This window comes from Parasteatoda tepidariorum, chromosome 4 (assembly GCF_982258835.1).
Source record: "Parasteatoda tepidariorum strain Cologne lab strain chromosome 4, Ptep-v5.0, whole genome shotgun sequence".
Classification (NCBI taxonomy): Eukaryota; Metazoa; Arthropoda; class Arachnida; order Araneae; family Theridiidae; genus Parasteatoda; species Parasteatoda tepidariorum.
In genome coordinates, this window is record NC_141758.1 from 92,281,945 (window position 1) to 92,303,170 (window position 21,226).

A 21,226-nucleotide genomic window follows, 5' to 3' on the forward strand; every position below is an offset into this window, starting at 1 on the left:
ACCATGCTAGTCCACTGTGAGACTATTCTACATCACCATTTCTTAATTAATTGAAAATTTTGAAACTGGTTTCAAAAGCAAAATTGAGAGCCATATTTTCCAAAAAATCTCAAATGGAATCAATCCCATAGCTTTATTTCACCTAGTAGCCTAGCACCATATGCAAATTTTTTTGGCATTAGTTAAGTTATTTAAAACTATTTTTTTTGAAAGAAGTTATGAAATTAGTCACAACTCAAAAACGAGTATTGAATATAAATGAGTAATTTTTTATTTTTTAGTGAAGTATTCACTTCTATGAAGGAAAGTATGGAATAATGGTGAAAAGTGTAAAACATTTTATTTAAAAATCAGATTTTATTAAAATTAAATTTTTATTCACGAAGTCTTCTTAAAGTGTCTCTTTTACAGAATCAAATGAGAAAACAAAGAAGCTCTATACATATTTTTCAACATTAATTGGATAAGGAAAAAATTCTATAAAATTGAAACTGACAGCTTTTTATTTCGTCAAACAAACAAAAATTAGATACAAATTTATCTAGAATACAAAATTCCTTAAAATAAATGTTCCATAATTATATATCATTGCTGCCAACTCAGAGTTCTTTAAACATAACTTGATATAGAATGCATACATATTAACAATATTTACTTTATTTGATTACATATACATGCAATTAATATGCAGGAAATCATAGTGAAGCTTTCCTATATTATCTGTTTAACATGCAACCAGGATATCTTTTAATAATCAATAATATTAACTCAAAAGTATTCATAATATTTCAGACTGAAATTTTTATAGATGTGTCTGAAAAATAAATGCTAAAGTAAGAAATAAAATAAATCCTTTAAAAAGAAAAATATTGCTTTTTTTTTCAACTCCAAAAAAATATTTTCCACTTGAGGAAAAAGAAAATTATTGCATTGAAATATTGATTCTATAGAAACAGAATTTCTTCCCCCTGCAATGGAAAATTTTTCTTGTTAAAATTGCTAATATATTTAGAAAAGTCCAAAGCATTTTTTTTTTAATTTTTTTATTTTTATAAATGGTGTTATTTATATAAAAACAAAATTTGTATTCACTATGTAAGCAAAAGAGGTTTAAAGCTTGGTTTCTATTTTGATAACTAATTTTGAATATAATTTAGCAAAATAGTACTAATAATCCAATTATCTTATAAAGAGTAGAATAAATTTATATAGGAAAAGATGCACAATGGCACATGAAGATATAATTTTTAGAGAAGGCCAGAATAATTTAAAATTCACCTTTTCAAAAACATCTGCTCACACAAAGTAATACAGATTTTGCAGAGTTAAAATAGCACCATTTTTAAAAGTTTGACCTTTGAAAACGTACAAGAAATGTTAACATTTAAATTTTTTTAAGACACTTGCAGGAAAAGAATATCTTGTGTTCATGTTTAACATAAAGTGAATTTAATTTTTTTCTAGGATTGTAAAGATGAGAAATTTCTAAACTAACACGAGAAGTTTGAAAAATTATAGAGTTGGTAGCTATGATATAAAAACTTTACAAATTGTAAAACATAAATTATTGTAAACATTAATAAGCACACAAATCATAACTTAATGATTAAAAAAATTTTTTTTTAACATAGCAATAATTTTATTACCATATACAAGTTTTCATCAATTATCAATAATTTGAACAGTAGCCGTGAGAAAATGTATGGAAAAAACTGCTACAATCAATTACATGTGCCTTTGTTTCATAATATCTACAAGTATATGAAAAAGAGAACAAAAGGCACAACTTTAAGTATCATTCGCAATTTGCGTGCTAATGCTTGTGAAAACTTATTACTTTATCTTTTATGTTGGTTAAAGCCAATTACTTGCGTTTACTAGTACCTTGCCATTTTATTTATTTATTTATTTTTGTGTAATTAAGAACAATCTGCAGCGTCCACACATAACAGTGGAGGGAGAGACCAACAAGGTAGTGTAAAGCATTAATATACAAAAAGACTTTATTATTGACTCCAGTAGTCCAACTTGGGCAAATAAATACCAAGCACACGAGAATGCCTGGCAACAAACAGTCGTTTAGAACCCTTTTCATATAGTATATGTGCACTTAATGCTAAAATGCAGAGCCCTCTGGTGGTTGACTTAGCCTTTGATTTTCTTTTAAAGTCATTGCTCTGCGAAGCTCTTGAAGAACTGTTTTAATTGAATAATTTCTCTGCCAGTGACTTAATACAGGCAAGGTTCTTCTATCCACCTATAAATAAAAATAATAAATCAATATTACACTTTTTTCTATATTTGTTAAATGAATTTTTTTTTCTTTTAGAATAACATAGTAACAGAAAGAATTTGTACGAAATGTATGCGATGTAACAATTGTAAGTTTTAATTTTTCCCCTTTAATAAAGTCTATTTCCTTATACAGTAAAAAAAAAGAGAAAAAGATAAGCTTAAAAGTAACTTTTGTAATGATCAGATTTTCATAAACTGAGTACCAATTTATAGTTTTTGGATGAAGAACTTGTTTATAAAAAGCAAGAAAGGGCAAATTTTGTTCCTGTTCTCAAACGGGTATTTTTCTCTAATGAAGAATGACGTGTAGTATACAACTTAATTAGTTAAATTGTTTTAAAAAAATTTAAAGGTTTTTATAATGTAATAAATTTAAATTTCAGAATCCATCATGCACAATAACTATTTCGCAAATAATTATTTTCAAATCCCAATTTATAATTAATAAAATAAAAAATTATCACAAAGCAACGTTTTTTTTTTGTTTTTAATGATATAGAATATAAAAGTAAATTGGTTTACTAAAAATCACTGGATTTTAAAATCAGCCACATTTTAAAATCTAACCTACAAGAAATCGTTACAGTTTCAAAACATGTTTAAATCATCCTTTAATAAAAAATCCTTATAACCGATTTAAAAAATTGAGCTTTTGAAGGGCATCTGAGTGTTAGTCTTGGCTTTTTCCAAACTTTCAGGCGCAGGTTTTCTTGTATCAAAAAATCTGTGCGTCCAAGTTATTGAATAGGTAAATAATATGAAACAGATGGTTTTTTTTACCAAGGAGCTTAACGTTTTAACGGTTAAAAAAAAATAATAAATAAAAAAATAAAAACATTTTGTTCAAAGTGTACTTAGAATTTTCAATAAGTCTCAGTTCAAAGTGTACTAAGAATTTTCAATAAGGTAGAGGATTCAAACAGCAACTTAAAAAAAAAAAAAAACTTAAAAAAGCCAACAAATGTGGATTACACTTTTTGAAAAATTGATGGGAAGTCTTAAAAATCAATGAAGGGAATGTAGAAGAATCCTAATGAAAACCGATTATCAATTACGGAAAGTTATTAAATGCTCATCATTTAACATCAATGACCATTTTTTATTTTTCAACTCTCTCAATTAAGAAGCTACCAAGTAGGGTTGAAAAGTAATTCACAAATGTAAGTAAAGGTAAGGAATAGATTAAATGATTTGTTCATACCATGAGATAAACCATATTAAGAGATACTCATTATTCATTACATCAAACGGAAAAGAAAGTGAAGATAGAATATTAAACTAATCTTGGCTCATATTCTTTTATAAATTAGCTATGAATTACGGTTTTGGGTACATTTTTACATTTATTTTGAGCTAAATTTGATTGCTAGAATCATGCCAAAATGGAAAGATTTGAGTGTCAAGGAAAAATTTGAAAGGTCTTTAAAATTCAAAAGCTTATATAAAATTCCAAACGATAAGTGGTGGGCACTACTGTATATGTTGTAATATAGATAGAATCTTGAAATTTTATAAATGTTGAAAAGGTCATCTAGATATTGCTCACGTGTAATATTTGCACCTTTATAATATGACAATGGAGGAGTTTTTTAAAATATTACTTTTAGATAGGAATGAAAAAAAGGTCAAATAAAATACTTATTTACATTGCTAGTAAAAAGCAGAAAAACAGGAACATAAAATTCATTCGGAACAAATTCATGAGTTAAAAGAAAGCAGCACAAATGTTATGTTAATGTTCCATAATACAAATTATAATAAATTTTTTAAACTAATATTTTTAACATTTAATATGCCACTCTAAATTTAAAGTAATCTTTACATACAAATATAGAGACCTCCCTGGGAATTAAAAAAAAAAAAAAAAAAAATACAGGGGGCTTCCTTATAGAAAAATGCACTTTTGAAATTGGAAAAGGCCCTACTTAACACCGTAAAAATTAATCAAAATAATTAATATTATGTGATAACTGAATTTGATTCTGAACAATTTTGAAATTACCCTCTTATGCTATTTTATCTGTGTATTTCAGAAAAGTAATTCTCAGTCATTATCAAAATAAGAGAAAATTTTGTATTTTATAAAAAATAATTAAAAGCATGTTAAAAGATAATCACTGTGCACTGCGTTTCTTCAACAAATATATATATATATACACACTTTTTACAAAAAAACGAAGATTAATACTTTTTTCTACAATTTAAACTGAAAATTATGAGAGAAGGAAAATTTAAAATCACTAAAAAAATTTGATAAAATGCCCCCGAAAAAAGAGAAATTTATAAAAATTAATCCAGCTGAGAATAATCCAAACAAAATAAACATTTGTAATAGTAATCAGAATTAAACCTATAAATGCAGATAATTTTACCACCATGAAATTACTATTTAAACAGTCAATTTTTTTTAAAATGAAACATAAATAAAAGCACTGTGTCATGCCTCCATATATGTTTTTACTGAACGTTTCATACTGCTATACGTTTGTATAATATTACATTGTGTTTCTATGTTAGTATTAAAAAGGTTGTTCATAATTTTTTTATTGAATGTCCCATATTATACTTTTTTATGCTTGTATTGAATATTTTATATTAAATAGCTTAATGGTACACTTATTGAATGTTTTACACTACAACATTTTATGATGTTTGTCATGCCTCCATGTTGTGATGGCGCTGTAAAGGTGGATTTTGTAAATAAAGATAGGAGCTCGCACGAAGTGTCGGTGGTGTAAAGACGTTCTTTTTGTAGTAGTCTAATTATTGTTCGGACAGTGTTATATCACACAATGTTTTTAAGGGATTGTGGTTTATTATTACAAAAAGGGCACAGAAATAGCATCAAAGGATAGACCATCCTTCTAAAAAGGCTTAGGGAGAACACTGTACAATAGAGAGTAAAATATATACCTAATTCAAATTGAAGCAATAAAGAAAAACAATGTAAATAAAAATATGGCCACCGAACGTAACGTCTTCAGGGGGTACCAGCTTCGGAAGCTATAGAGCAATACCTTTTCTATTGAGAGAGCCAAACAAGTGTCAAAATTTGTTCCCTCAGTACCCCGAAGGTTTTGCATAAGTCCAGGAAAAATACAAGAAATACATAAAATCAAATCAGAAGAGAAATTTCTAACAAAATCTTGAAAATGCAGTCAGACCTTGATATAAGGTCACTTTTCCAAAGTCCTGGCTGACTGAATAGGAATTCTTTGTTACAGATTATCGGATATATGGTCAATTTTATCTGAGGGGAGCTCTTTTCTAACAAAAGCCTATTTAACTTTTTTCCCTTCTTGAGTTCTATGAAAATGTTGCAACCAACGAACAAGCTACAATTTCTGAAATTGTTTCACAGTTAGGACAATGACAGTGATCCTGAGACTGTAGCTGTAACCCAAGCGGAAGCCTTCAATACAATAAATGTCATACGATATTTTTTTACAAACCATGAGAGAACTGAGGAACTTTGAGAAGTTACAAAATCCAGAAAACATTGTTCGAAAAATGAAACCAAAAATGAGGCAGACCTGCATAAATGATTTATTTTAAATAAAGTCAGATGTAATGTATGTATGTACACTTTGAGAAAATTTTTAAACAGCTTTATTTAAAAAAAAATTTTTTTTTTAAATCTAACTTTCTGTACTAATTCTGTTAAAATTTATTATTCCTTAATATTTAACTTAAATATTTAATTTATGGTCGATCATTTTCGTTTGTACTACCATTTTTAAAAAGTCACCGTGTGTACTATTTATGTGCTTAGTTACGAAACTGCTAATGAATCGGTCAAAAGATCACCCCGCTTATAAGGTCACTTTTGTGATGTCCCTTAGGGTGACCTTATATCGAGGTCTGACTGTATAATACAAAAACACTCAGTAAACTGGTCAAACAGCAATTTCATGAAACAAACTCAATGTAAAAGAAACATTTGAAATAAAGAAAACAATGTCCCCTATTAAAATGGGCAGTAGAAGAAAAAAAGGACAGGGAAGAAAGGTTGTCTAAAGTTGTAAGAACTGCACTCATGCAAGTTTGTCATGTACTAAAATAATATTTTACCTTATTTGAATGGAGACATAAAATAAAAATATATCATATTAATACTAAATATTTAAATTAATAAATACTAAATAATAATTTCAATTAGCAATAGTTTTTAGTTATATTTGTGCACAGCAAGATAAAGGGCTTTGAATGGCAGCAAAAAATCTGTAGCAAGGCAGAGGACATTGCAGGTTATCACAGCATCCTCTTTCCTTCCAGATTTTTTTAAAATTGAAAAAATTTCAGAGGGAAAATTTATTTTTAATTTTTAAATTTACTCAATAACTAGCAGTTTTAATTCATTAATAATACTTGTTTGCTAATCTGCAGACAAAGTAAATCGATGATTCTTCATTTCATTAAATTAAAGTTAGAAAAAAAAATATTTAAAAACAAGAAATAATCAAAATATTTTTTCTTGTAAATTTCTAAAATCTTGGTTATTTGCTCACAGGTTGCTTTAAGATTTATTCCATTTTTTAAAAGTCTTGAAGTATGTAAAAGTAAATTAAACAAACAAGCTTTTAACACAATTTCTTGGTAGCTAGAATTTTTATCTGCATTCTAAATATGCAAATTTTACTATATACATGCTAGATAAAGCTTAATTTTTATACTAATAATCTGTGATTAGGCTAGAGAGGCTGACAAATTTACATTTATGAAGATTGTGCTACAGATTTGCTCAGTTAATTTTGCTATCAGAGGCATTTGTTCTCAGTAAAATTTGGTTTTAATTCATCATATTCTATCATAAATTACATGATTTTCATTTAGCAAAACTTTTACATACATTTATTTTCCAATAGTAGATTATCTACCTTATCTAGGGCATGAAATTTTATAACAACCTTTCAAACTTATTTCTATAAAATAGGAAATATATTAAAATTAAAACAACTAACTCCAAACATTTCAATAATTTGCTTACAACAAATTTCAATAATTTGTTTACAACAAATTTCAATAATTTGTTTACAACAAATTTCAATAATTTATTTGTCCATTATTTCCTTTTTTTTAAAAACTTTCTTTAACCAAAACATAATTTTGACAAAAAAAAAAAAAAAAAAAAAAAAAAAAAAACAGCTGGAATGTTACGCAATTTGACATTGAATGGCAAAGACTTTTTTTAATGAAATAAGAGTATAAAAACAATAACAAAATGTAACATTTGATTGGTTTAAAGATTAATCTGTATATTTTTACAATGATTATATACTTACAATTCCAGAGTCACTAACACCAGTCATCTTAATTTTTGAAATAAATCTAACACTTGGTGGTTCATCAGGATATTGAAGTCCACATTCAACTTTCAAACTGTAAATCCTGTTCTCGTATGGGGTCTAAAAAATATAGAAATAAAAATAGTATATTGCCTAGAGGATAACTGATGCAATGTTTTTAATAATTTCCAAATTAAAACATGAGGATAATATTTCAAGAGAAAAAATTTGCATACTTAGAAATAGGAGAGCAAATTATTGAATAATAGAGTAAGACAATTCCTTCATTATCAGATAAAACGGAAAACTTTCTGCAAGCACTAACTCTCAACTAAAAAACTTTCTGCAAGCTTTGATTAACACATGTAAATACTTTCAACCCTAGCTTACCACCTCATTTTGGAACAATTCGTTTGAAAAGAACGTATTAAAAAATAATAATAATTTTTATAGAATTCTATATAGATTCATATCACAGAGACGAGTTTGGTAAACAAAAAAGCTGAAAAAAGATATCTTAAAATGTTATATGCTTTTTAAATAATTGAAAAAAATACATGAAATTTGAGCAAGAAAAAGGTGAAAGTAGAAAACATTTATACACAGAATGTTATCAATGTTTTAATGAAAATACTGATGCATGAATTTATTTATTTTGTTTAAATTGTGTGAATGTGAATCTCAACATTTAATTAAAAAAATTTAGTGAACACAAATCTTGACATTTGGTTTTAAAACAGGGTTGGCTAGTTTTGACAATTGGCAGTTTTATCCGGTTTTAACTGTGTGTAACATGCCAAAAAACCCTTTATGACAAGTGTCAAAAACAATTTCTTTTAATTAATTGTAAGGACAATTACTAGCTATTATAAACAAAAAGTATTTGCAATAAAGTATGGATTAAAATTTCCCAAAAAATTTTACCTTTAATAAAAAAAAAATTATAATTTAAAAAAAAAAAGCTTGTAAAAGAAAAAGTGAAGCGAAAAAGAAAAGAATATTTGATTTTACACAATTTGAATTGAGGATATGTGTTATAAAATAATAGAAATCAAAATATATTGAAATAGTAATAAATTATTCAATTAAATTTAAGGTCTCACTTATAAACTAAAGGAATTTGAGCTAATTAAAATACAAATTGACATAGGTTTTTTTAACAAGAAAAAGTTTGCAAAGCGACACTTTTCTTTAACAAAAAACTTTGTAGGAATTTTTTAGACCGAAAATTTTCCCATGGCTGTCCTAATTTCCTCCAGAGTCATGTTCCTGCAGTCGGACAAATTCTGCTCATTTGAATGTAATTAATAACAAACATTAAAAATCAATAAAAAAAAATTATATCTTGAGATCAGATAATTGATGGTGCTCACTAATTTTATTGAATATCAAACATCTGCCTAATTTACAACATAAAAGAATTAAAATCAATATTTATTTTGATATTAATTAATAACTCAGAGTTCTTACCTGAAATATAAAAGGAATAGTTGTAATATGGATCTTAAAGATGTAATAGTTGTAATATGGGTCTGCATAGCACACTGGTCCAATTATTGTAAATGTCAGATTGACAGACTTTTAATTTCATATAATGCAGTTAAAAAATATCACGCTGTTCAACTAATTATTGTCAAAATAACTGTTTGTATTATTAGCACTAAAATTTTTATTAACTTTCAAAAATGCACAAATTAAAAACTTTCTGTTAAGAATGTATCAATGTGTGAAAAGATATTCAAAGTATTTACAAGATTTATTCTTTTATTATTCCTATCATTCTCTACAAATAGGCTATTTTTAGGTACTGAAAAAAAAAAAAATTGTCAGAAATTTTTAACTTTTCATATAAAATACAATAGAAGGAGCTAGAAAAGAACAAACCCAGCAGTCAGGCTTAACATGGGGAAAAAAAAAAAAAAAAGGATGAAATTATTTCAAGTTTTTATTTAAATCAGAGCAAAAATAAATTTCAGTAGTAAACATGTTTAAAATAATTTTAATGAATATATATTAGTACTTGCCAGTCAACTGTTTAACTTTACAATGACACTTTACAAAAGTGTCATTTTGTCACAGCGAGGCACAGACAATAGTGAAGATATGAGAAAATAAGATTTGCTTTAGAAGTTTACACCCATAAATAAAATCAAAACCATAACATCTATTGTAAAAAGAAAATTAGAACACCTTGTAATTTACATAAGTGCTCACCATGAGAGAATGATAAAACAGGGAATGAGAAAATATGCATTATTTGCTCCAGGGTTGGCAAGGTTTAGGACAGAATGGATTAATCCACAGTTTAAACTGTCCCGTCCAAAACCCTTTTGCTCAAATTATGTCACAATTTCACCTGAACAATATTTACAAGGTAAAATAAACATAGAACTAATAACATATTGATAATTAAATCTACTAGAGAATATTTGTTTTGAAAACTATACTGTTTTATTAATATTGTTTGACTCTTCAATTTAAACATTAAACAAAGGAAGATTAATCAGTAATCAAGTTAAATTGGTCCTCTCATTCAATAGTACATAACTGAAGTTTGACCTTGCCATACAGATTAAGCTATTAGGGACTAAGTGCTTGGTAAGTCATAAACAGGTTTATTACTGTTCAAGAATACTTTTATTTCATTCATGTTCAATTCTTTTAGCATAGTGCTGATACATCACTAGTGGCAGAAACTGATGTTATGCCCTTCAATACTGCTAATACATTTTTCAGTTATTTTGTATTTCCAATTTAAACTAATATATTTATATTTAAAAACATTTTTTTTTAATTATATGTCTTTTTTTATCATCCTGTGATGCAGAAATTATAAAATTTTGTTAAAAAAATATTGTGAAAAATAAAAGGACAAATTTAGTACTTTTTTTAAAAAATTATTATTATTTTTTTAATATTGCATTTTTTATCAGTATTAAAAGCATATTTATATTTAAAGGATTAGGTATTCACTTTTGTTGTTCAATGAATTGTGGAGCTTCAAGAATTATAAACCTTTTCCTATCATATTATATTACTTTCCTTTAATAAGCTAAAGTAAATTGTATAAAAAATATCAAAATATTTACTGATGCATGTAATTATTATGTGTACTATGGTTAACACCTATAGAATTTTTACCTTTTAACAAAGTTCAAGGTTTTGGACATTGCTCATTTATTAACACATTTTTAGAAAATAAATTAACTTCATAAATTTAAATGAGGAAAAGTGCGTGTCATCTTAATAGTTATTCAATTTGCTCATTCAGTTCCTTCACACATGCTAAAGAGCTTCTCCCAATGTACTGAAATTTGTTTCAGTTTTATCAGTACATGTTCTCAGTGCACAGTTACTACCCAAATAATAATGCCATAGATCTAGAACATTTTGAATCGCTATGCAGGAGTTCCAAACGCTTATGCTAAATAAAAAATCCATTTACAAATCCAAAAAATGAACTTAATACATAGAAATAACACAACAAGCCTAATTTTAAAATATGAAGGTTGAACAAAAAAAGTAAGAGTATTTTAGTGAGAAATAATGTTTGTGCATGTAGATGGTAAGAGTTACAAATGAGGGATTAAGATCTCATAGACTTAAAAAATAATAAAAAATATTTATTTCAAATAACACTTAAAACATGAGATAATTTAATAAAGACATCTTCAAATTATATATTTTTGTATGTATGTATTTTTCTATGAAAAAAAAAAACTTAAATATATATTTACATAATTATAGCCTGCTTGCAGAGAATACCTTTTCATTCACATAAACATATACTTTTGAAATCACTATTTGCAAACTAATCTAATAAAGTTTGAAAATAAACTTTATAACGAAAATAAATTTGAAGTATAAAGGACTTAGTAAAATATGATATGAACTAATAATATTTAAAAAATATATATATTTTTAAGATAATGTATAGTCTTTTACATCAAAATATAAATAAAAGAAATTACATTTAAGGCTAAAAACATTAGTTACAGTGATAAAGAAGTAGCATATGTTTATAATAGCTATGGACGTGTATAATGAAGGAAATGATTTTTGTTGCATAAGAAATAAGGAGCATTCAGCTAACTCATGGATTATGGTCCACCCACATCGCAAGTGCCACAACAGAGTTTAAACAACGACATGCCAAGACTTGAAAAAAATAAAATTCGCCAAAAAGAACTTTGTTAAAATCTAAAAAAAATCTTACTAATCAAATTAGATTGAATTTTAGTTATTTATACTAGCAAGTAATTTTTCATATCCCCATGATTAGGACCTGAGAGATTTTAGGTTTGGATCAAAACCATGGGTGCAAGTTGGAAAAAAGGCCAAGACTGAAAATTTTTTGACTGAAATACCTAACATACACAATACCCCCTCGACCTATGCAAACTATCTAAGAAAGCTTTACCATAATACATCTAGTTTAAATACTGTACAAAAAATATTTATTCATCTGTCTTTTGATAAAATAACAACAGGACATAAGAAAGTAGACCAATAACGTAGACCTAAAAAATATTTTTAAGGACAGAAAAAAAAAATTCCGATTTCCGTCTTCGCGTCAGTCTTGTTTCCGGCCGCGGACATTTTCGAAAGACGGAAATCTGTCCTGGAGACGGAAGACTTGCACCCATGATCAAAACATTTGTCATGATAAAATCAAAACATAGTTGGAAAAAAAAACATATAATAAAAGAAATTTAATCAAATACGCATTCAAAAATCAAGTTATAACTTATTGTTTTAAAATTAATTCAAAATTTAATGCTTCAAGTTATTCATTTTTATTTTACTCATAACCCAATTCACTAAACCTATAAAAATGTTTAGAAACAATAACACCTAAATTTGCTTTGTTTGTAATCAAGTTTTCACTGTTCAGACTTACTTGAAAATAATGTGCTATTTGAGAAAAATTACATACAATCAACTTAAAAATAACCTTCACTATTTTTTTTAAATTTTTTATAGTGGGGTGGGGAACTTGTAAGTAGCATGCATATTTTTTTTTCTTTTGAAAGAGGCAATTTTCATTAAAAATTAAATACTTATTCAACAATCACAAATACATTATTTGAGCTAAAATTACATAGTCAATTTAAAATTATTTTCATTATTATTTTTTCAATGGGGGAGTAAATTGCTAGTGACAAGCATATTTTGTTCTTTTGAACGAGGCAATTTCCACCAAAGGTAAACCACTGAATCACTAATTTGACACTCACTTTTTGCATAAAATATCCTAAAAAAGTAATGAGCAATAAATATAGAACCATAAAAATAATCAATCCATGATGAAATACCTTTTCATTTCATCTATTAAGTTGATTTTTATAAGTTTGTTCTTGTTCATTTTTATCTCCAGATTTCAAATAAAAAGAATTTTTTAGATGCATTGTTATATTAATAGGTGAAAAGTCAGGAAAAATTACAAATGAACAAAATAATTTTAATAAAACAAAAATTAAATTAAATATTACTACTAGTTCACAATTAGTAATTATTCAGTGCAGTATAAAATTCTATGCATAAGTTCTTTTTGAAATAGTGTGATAATTTTCATTCATGCTTTATTTATAATGTACATAAAACTTACATGTTTTAAATTCAAAAAATATTTTCTAATTTGTTTAATATAAATATTTCTGCTATAAATTTGATCCTTGTGGGTCCTTTTAAGCATATCTCTATTAGATTTTTTAATTTAAAAAAAAAGTTAGAAATAAATTATTAAGATAAAATTTTTTTTTAAAAATTATGGTACGAAGAACGTTAAATATTCACTATTATGATGAAATCTGCAATTTTGTAACATTAATAGAAAGAAAAAAAATGAAAGAAAGAAAGCAGGGAGAGAACTTATTAATTTATTAAACTTAGCATACTAACTTGTTAGAAAATTAAACTTTTAGAAGATAAGTTAAATAATTAATATTAGAGCTAATCATTAATAAATGGTTAAAGGAAATTTTAATAAAACTAATTTACTCTAGGTGGTCCAATAATCATTCCAGTCCATTGAGTTAAGGTCATATCACTGTCGTCTTCCAAACCCCAACTAATAGTGCCATCTCCAACACCTTTCTGTCCTTGTTCTAGTTCTTCAAGAAGACGAAAATTTCGGGGTACTACAACACCTTAAAAAAATAGAATTATATACATCAATTATACAGTAAATACGAACAGCATCATGCATCCATACAAAAAAGCTATATAGTTATGACGCTAAAAGAGCACCAAGCCATAATTAGATTATCTAGACTTTTTTTGTATAAAATAAGGGTAGCATTTTTAGCAGGATAAGGAATAACATTGATAATGCTGAAATTAGATTCTTATTTCTCAGTTTTAAATAATAAAAAAAAATTAATTCTAAAGAAACATTTCTAGTTTTTTTCTTTATAATTTATACTCAATGCAAAGAAACTCTTATTCTCAAGAATAATTAGTGTTTTTAATACAATTACCAATTCATATATTTTTATTTGAATATTTCACAAATACAATTTACTTAGGAAAGATTTTTTTTTTAACTATTTAAGGTACCTTTGTGAAAAAGCTCTGTGGAAGATAACTACCAACAATTTAAACTTTTGTGTTTATTAATTCTACAAAAAACTTAATAAATTCAAAAGTTAGAAGGATTGTAAAGTTTCCCAAAAGAAAGGTACCATTTACAGCCTCCTGATAGAGAATGAAATCTTAAGGAATTTTTTTGTCAAGAAATAAGTAAAAAATATATATATATATAGCTATAACATTTAATTATTTCTTTTAGTAAATATTGATTTTATATTTAATAACTATTAGCATTGGCAAGCTCTTAATCACACTTTTCATAATAAAATTTAACAAAAATAACTTTGATTACACCAATACAAATTAACTTTAATGTAATTTACTACTGATTGATAAATTACATTAAGCAGCTAATGATTTCAGCAATACTCTATGGTATGAATACTTGAGACTTTGGAATTAGTTAGTCTAGTCTTAACCAAAACAATTTTTTTTCCCTTTAAAACAAAAAAATGTTTTAATTGTTCAATGTTAATCGAATAAAGTTGATGTCGCAATGTCAAGTGTTTCGACAATGCACTGAAGATTAAACTATTTAAGAGTACATCATAGCCTACTTATTTTATCAATAATAGGTAAGACCTTGCTTAGGATAATTAAATATTTTTATACAGTATAAACTTAAATAAAATCACTATTCTTAAAAACATTTGGTAAGAGGAAAATATAGACCTTTATTGTAATTGTTAAATGTTTATTCCTGTCAAAAGCATTGCTGTTAACAAGGTTTAGACTGCATATATACTTATTAATTTCCTTTCAACTTATTTACATTTAAGAACATTAATTAAAAAATAACTTACATGCTCACAAAAAATTATACATTACATTTAACAATCGAATCTAATTTATAATTCTTATTGACTCAAACCTTATTAACTACATTCCGCATAATTACATTAAATCTGAAAATACGTTTTACGGAAAGTATTTAAATAATAGTTGTATATAAATTTAGCAACTATTTTGTCCTATAAAAATAACGTTTACACTGAATATTGGTTCCATAACTAAAATTCATTTATTAGGAAGTGGATAAAATTGAAAAATTAAGAGTTGTCAACACTTAAGAATTAAAACATACAAATGCACTAAAATAATGCGGTATCATAATGAAATTTTAAAATTGGAAGAAAAACTGACAAACAAAAGTAGAAATCAGTTATAAAGAAAATATAGATTTAATTGTCGAATGTGTTAACTAAAATTATTATGTTTGATTCAAAATTTCGTGGAATATTTAAAAGAAACTGATGACAGGGACAATTAAGACATGTGAAATCTTAGATTCTAAGAAGTACAATGTCTAAACATTCAGTTTATTCTTGAGCCTATTTGAATTAGCAATACATTATTTATTTTAATTACATAAAAAGTTGAAACAATCCCAAATATTATTATTCTAATCATACCAGATCCGCCGGTGGGAGCCGCCATATTTAACTAAATATCAATCCCAAAAACGCATTGCAAGAAGAATGTTGTTGCCACTTTAAAAATAAAGTAAATTAAAGCAAAAGATCTCTGTGGTCGAGGCACCCGAGCATATCATTGAGGCGCATTCTCACTGACGTATGACAGGTAAAAATCGTAACTTTCGCGATGCATGATGGGAAATCTCGTGAATTTCAATTCAACTGAAACATTTACGTCGAAATGATAAATCGGTCTTATGGCTGTTAGTTCGTCTGACTTATGTAAAGTTATAAAACATTATTTTGAAGTATTCAGTCGTTGTGGTTGTAGTTTATTTACTGTGCACTAGAGCTGCGCAATGGGCTATTGGCGACGGTCTGGGAAACATGATCCCTGAGGATGATCCGAAGACATGCCATCACAATTTGGATCTTCTGCAGAGGGGATGGCACCCCCACTTCGGTTGCCCGACGATCTGCACTCGAAGCCGAGCACTTTACGGTAGAACAGTTTAACGAGGACCAATACCGCACACCCTCCCTACGCAGACTGATCCAAGTGGTCACCCACCAGCACAGCCAGCGATGCTTGACTACGGTGATCTGCTGGGAGCCGTGTATTAATGATCAGTCCACTGTGGGACGAAGTATTCAGTCATATGCGACAGTTTAAATTAACTCTACTGCTTCAGGAAATGCATCTCCCACTATACAATAAGCGAGCTATAAGCGCATCCAAGCAGAGAGCTCCAAAACAACCCGTCAATCATCATCATCAAGAAAAGCGTAACGTAATTTAAAAGCTCTTCAAATGAAAGATGAATATCTTGAAATATTCAATATTATATGTAGATATATAGAAAATTTTATTTTGTTTACAAATATGTTCTAATTTAAGGCGTATTGACGCAGAATGTGATCAACGTACTTTCAATCATTGTCGAGAGGAAAGGCTCATCAACTTAGGTTCTCATTTTTTCTCGATAGCAGTCAGGGGTGTGTTAAATGTTAACTGTGATAATGTTCCTTAAAGACACAAAAATAGTGCATGCTGAAAACTCGTGTGTGAATTCAGAGATGTAAACACGACTTTATTAGTGAAATGCTAAACTTTGAAAAAATCTTCCAAACATTTTCTCAATGGCATCTTTGGAATCGCATATGCTGTTTTTTATAATGCAGTATGAATGCTCTCTTAAGTTAAGGATAAGCTGATATTTTGTGAAAGTTTCCTCAACTTTTTAAAACCTGTCCCAACATTCTGGACATCAGTTGTGTTGAAGTAGGCAACCGATAACGTAACCAACGCTCATGGCAAATGTGTACTAATTTGTTGAAAAATTCTTTGCTGAGATAAACTATATCAAAACATACTTTCTTACTTAGACCGAAAACGACTTTAATTAACCCTATTTGTATAAAGAAAAACTTTAAAAAAAAGTGTTTTTGATTTGCCCCTACTTGGATGAAATTTGTAAGCCTGCTCATCCATAATTTTACAAATGTAAAGTGAATTATCATCTTAGTAATGGAAAAAATATAGAAAGTGCTTTAAAAGGTTATTTCCATGCAGATATAATTCATATATTATCCTCTTTATACAGAAAGAAAAATCAATGTGAATGATAAAATATCTTCTTCCTGACAGCAAATAAAATTCCTATTGTGTATTATATATCTTTTTTTTAAAAGATTGTGTTTTCTGCATGATTCATATAATCAATAAACTAATCATTAAGTGTGTAATTTCTTTCTTGCGAAAGAAAACATTATTATTGAAGGCAATCTTATTCTATGTTGGCAGTAACATTCTAATCACTAAAATTCATACTGGTGAAAAACCTTATTCTTGTTGTATATAAAATAAGGATTTTTCACAAAAAAGTAATCTAACAAAACATTGTCGTGCTCATACTATTGATATTGAGAAGTGTAATAAGAGTTCTTGTCAAAGTGAGCTTCTGAATAACAAAGTTGTGTTCATACAGGGGAGAAACATTGTTATTGTGGTATATGTAATAAATTTTTTCAGATAAAAGTAAGATGACTAAACACAGTCGTACCCATACTGGTGAGAAACTTTATTCTTGCAGTTTATGCAATAAGAGTTTTTCCCAAAAAAATTATTTAATGAAACACTATCTTGTTCATACTGAGGAGAAGCCTTATTCTTGTAGTATATGTAATAAAAGTTTTTCACAAAAAGGACATCTCACTACACACGGCCGTGTTCATACTGGTGAGAAGCCTTATTCTTGTAGTATATGTAATAAGAGTTTTTCAAGGGGAAGGACTCTGAATGTGCACTATCGTGTTCATACTGGGGAGAAACCTTATTCGTGTAGTATATGTAATAAAAGTTTTTCACAAAAAGGTAATCTGAAAAAACACAGTCATATTCATACTGGTGAGAAGCCTTATTCTTGTAGTATGTGCAATAAGAGTTTTTCACAAAAAGCTAATCTCACTCAACACTATCGTGTTCATACTGGGGAGAAACCTTATTCGTGTAGTATATGTAATAAAAGTTTTTCACTAAAAGGTAATCTGAAAAAACACAGTCATATTCATACTAGTGAGAAGCCATATTCTTGTAGTATATGCAATAAAAGTTTTTCACAAAAAAGACATCTCACTGCACACTATTGTGTTCATGCTTGTGAGAAGCCTTATTCTTGTAATATATGTAATAAGAGTTTTTTACTCAAAGGTAATCTCACTAGTCACAATCTTGTTCATATTGGTGATAAGCCTCATTCTTGTAGTATATGCAATAAGAGTTTTTCACGAAAAGCTAATCTCACTCGACACAAACGTGTTCATACAGGTGAGAAGCCTTATTCTTGTATTATATGTGATAAAAAATTTTCAGAAAGAAGGAATCTGAATGAACACTGTCATATTCATACTGGTGAGAAGCCTTATTCTTGTAGTATATGTAATAAAAGTTTTTCACGAAAAACACATCTCACTACACACTGTTGTGTTCATGCTGGTGAGAAGCCTTGTTCTTGTAGTATATGTAATAAAAGTTTTTCACAAAAAAGTAATCTCACTACAAACAGTCGTGTTCACACTGGTAAGAAGCCTTATTCTTATAGTATATGTAATAAGAGTTTTTTACTCAAAGGTAATGTCACTAGTCACAATCTTGTTCATACTGGTGATAAGCCTTATTCTTGTAGTATATGCAATAAGAGTTTTTCACAAAAAGCTAATCTCACTCGACACAATCGTGTTCATACTGGTGAGAAGCCTTATTCTTGTAGTATATGTGATAAACGTTTTTCACGAAAAAGACATCTCACTGCACACTGTTGTGTTCATGTTGGTGAGAAGGCTTATTCTTGTAGTATATGTAATAAAAGTTTTTCACAAAAAGGTAATCTCACTAGTCACAATCTTGTTCATACTGGTGATAAGCCTTATTCTTGTAGTATATGCAATAAGAGTTTTTCACGAAAAGCTAATCTCATTCGACACAAACGTGTTCATACTGGTGAGAAGCCTTATTCTTGTAGTATATGTGATAAAAAATTTTCAGAAAGAAGGAATCTGAATGAACACTGTCATATTCATACTGGTGAGAAGCCTTATTCTTGTAGTATATGTAATAAAAGTTTTTCACGAAAAAGACATCTCACTGCACACTGTTGTGTTCATGTTGGTGAGAAGGCTTATTCTTGTAGTATATGTAATAAAAGTTTTTCACAAAAAGGTAATCTCACTACACACTGTCATATTCATACTGGTGAGAAGCCTTATTCTTGTAGTATATGTAATAAAAGTTTTTCACAAAAAGGTAATCTTACTGCACACAGTCGTGTTCACACTGGTGAGAAGCCTTATTCTTGTAGTATATGTAATAAGAGTTTTTCACAAAAAGCTAATCTCACTCGACACAATCGTGTTCATATTGGGTGAGAAGCCTTATTTATGTAGTATATGAAATAAGAGTTTCACAGAAAGAGTGAGAAGCCTTGTTCTTTTATCATATGTTATAAAAATTTTACACAAAAATTTTGTCTGACAAAACACAATCATGCTCATGCTGGTGAGAAACATTATTCTTGTAATATATGTAAATATGTAACAAGAGTTTTTTGGTAGTTTGACTCACCATAGTGGTAAGAAACCTTACTCTTGTACTATATGTAATAAAGCTTTTTCAAGAAAGAATTATATTTAATTAGTCGCAGTCATGTTCACGCTATTTAAAAGCCATATTTTTGTTTATGTTAATAGTTTTCTTTTTTTTCACTTAAGGTCCATCTAATTTATTGTAGTCTTATTCATACTGGTGAGAAACCTCATTCTTTTAATATATATATATTTTTAAAAGCTGACTTTACTGTTTGTGTTTTCAGTGGTGAGAAACCTTTTTGTCAGGGGCTGATTATCGCCGAGGCCCAATAAGCACAGGCCTAGGGCCCACACTATCTGGGGTCCCTCAAAAATTAGTAAAAAAAAACCTATAATACTGTTTTTTTTTTTAATACTGAAAGAAACAGCTTTTCTCAAGCAAATGCATTTTTTTATTTAAAATTTTCTTTATATTGTGATAAACCAAACTCGTGTAAACATTGCACAAATCAAATTCGAATGTACAGCTAAATTTGAATTGGTGCAATTTTTACGTCAACGGCATAAGTGAATATGAATTTTAATTTTTTAAAAGTGTTATATTTAAATAAATTAATAGTTAAATGTGTTTTTAATTTTCTATGAGTAGATATAATTTTGGCACTTTTGGATATTTTTTGAGTGTATTTTAAAATAAAATTTGTAATTAATAACCTTAGTATCAGTGTATATCTTAGTATCAGTGGTATTAATATCTTAGTATCAGTAGTGCAAGTGCTGCGCCAATTGTGGAAGCCTGCTCCAAATTGAAGGAATTGGCTTAAATTGCGCTAATCTACGCCAAAAAGGATATTTTTCCCTGGGTATCGCCAAGTCACAATTTTGCAGCAACCAAGCTTCTGCCATGTGGTGGGTTGCTCTGGATTCAGTGGGAAGGATTCTTGCACTCTCATATGCAACTCTGCTTCATTTTGCATATTCTCAATTTCAGGCTTCATTTTCCACTCTCTGAAATGAAACCGAAACTTCTCTCTTCACTCGACCAACTAAACATTGCCAAATTTTAATAGCAAAAGAAAATGTTATTTCTCTTGTTAATTTCGTCGTTATTGAAGTGCCATCGTCTTCGTCAATGGCAAGCTAATGGCCTTCTTGCGCTTTTCTATTTATAGATTAGTACCATGGTTTTTAAATTAACTTGAGGGACCATTCACTAAGTACATATTTTCATGTTGACCCTCAGAGCAGTGAAGAACCACAAAGCTTCATATACCTCAAAATTTCCATCTCCCTTTTATTCATTTAATTTAATAAAGATAAGAATTAATTGAGTTTTAAATAAGTATGAAGAGAGGGGCTTTCAGCAAAAAATCTTATGTTTTTCAGATTTGTCATTCAAAAATATTTTAATTCATCTCTTAATTGATTTGATTTAAAACAATTGATATAAAAATTTTTAATTATCACAAATATGCTAAATATTTTGAGTGTAGGGACAATATAATAATTTACTTCTGACAAAAATTACTCATTGTATTTGCATTAAAAATTATTTTT

General features: G+C 27.8%; 2 protein-coding genes across 3 annotated transcripts; one reads left to right on the plus strand and one right to left on the minus strand.

Moving 5' to 3' along the window:
* Nucleotides 1–355: 355 nt before the first annotated feature.
* Uev1A (Ubiquitin-conjugating enzyme variant 1A) lies at nt 356–15,738 on the minus strand. 2 transcript variants are annotated; one of them, XM_016075062.3, is made up of 4 exons: nt 15,584–15,738; nt 13,581–13,729; nt 7,578–7,700; nt 356–2,257 (listed from the first exon to the last, which is right to left on the minus strand). In XM_016075062.3, exons 1-4 carry the CDS (start codon nt 15,606–15,608, stop codon nt 2,117–2,119), a joined length of 438 nt encoding a protein of 145 aa, XP_015930548.1. In that variant the 5' UTR covers nt 15,609–15,738; the 3' UTR covers nt 356–2,116. The 2 variants fall into 2 exon arrangements, with proteins under 2 accessions (XP_015930548.1, XP_087017753.1); XM_087161627.1 differs by having other exon boundaries at nt 15,540–15,630.
* Nucleotides 15,739–16,360: 622 nt separating this feature from the next.
* Nucleotides 16,361–19,765, plus strand: LOC107457024 (uncharacterized). The gene has a single exon (XM_043052077.3). The coding sequence runs from the start codon at nt 17,630–17,632 to the stop codon at nt 19,508–19,510; it is 1,881 nt and encodes a 626-aa protein (XP_042908011.2). The 5' UTR covers nt 16,361–17,629; the 3' UTR covers nt 19,511–19,765.
* The last annotated feature ends 1,461 nt before the right edge of the window (nt 19,766–21,226 follow it).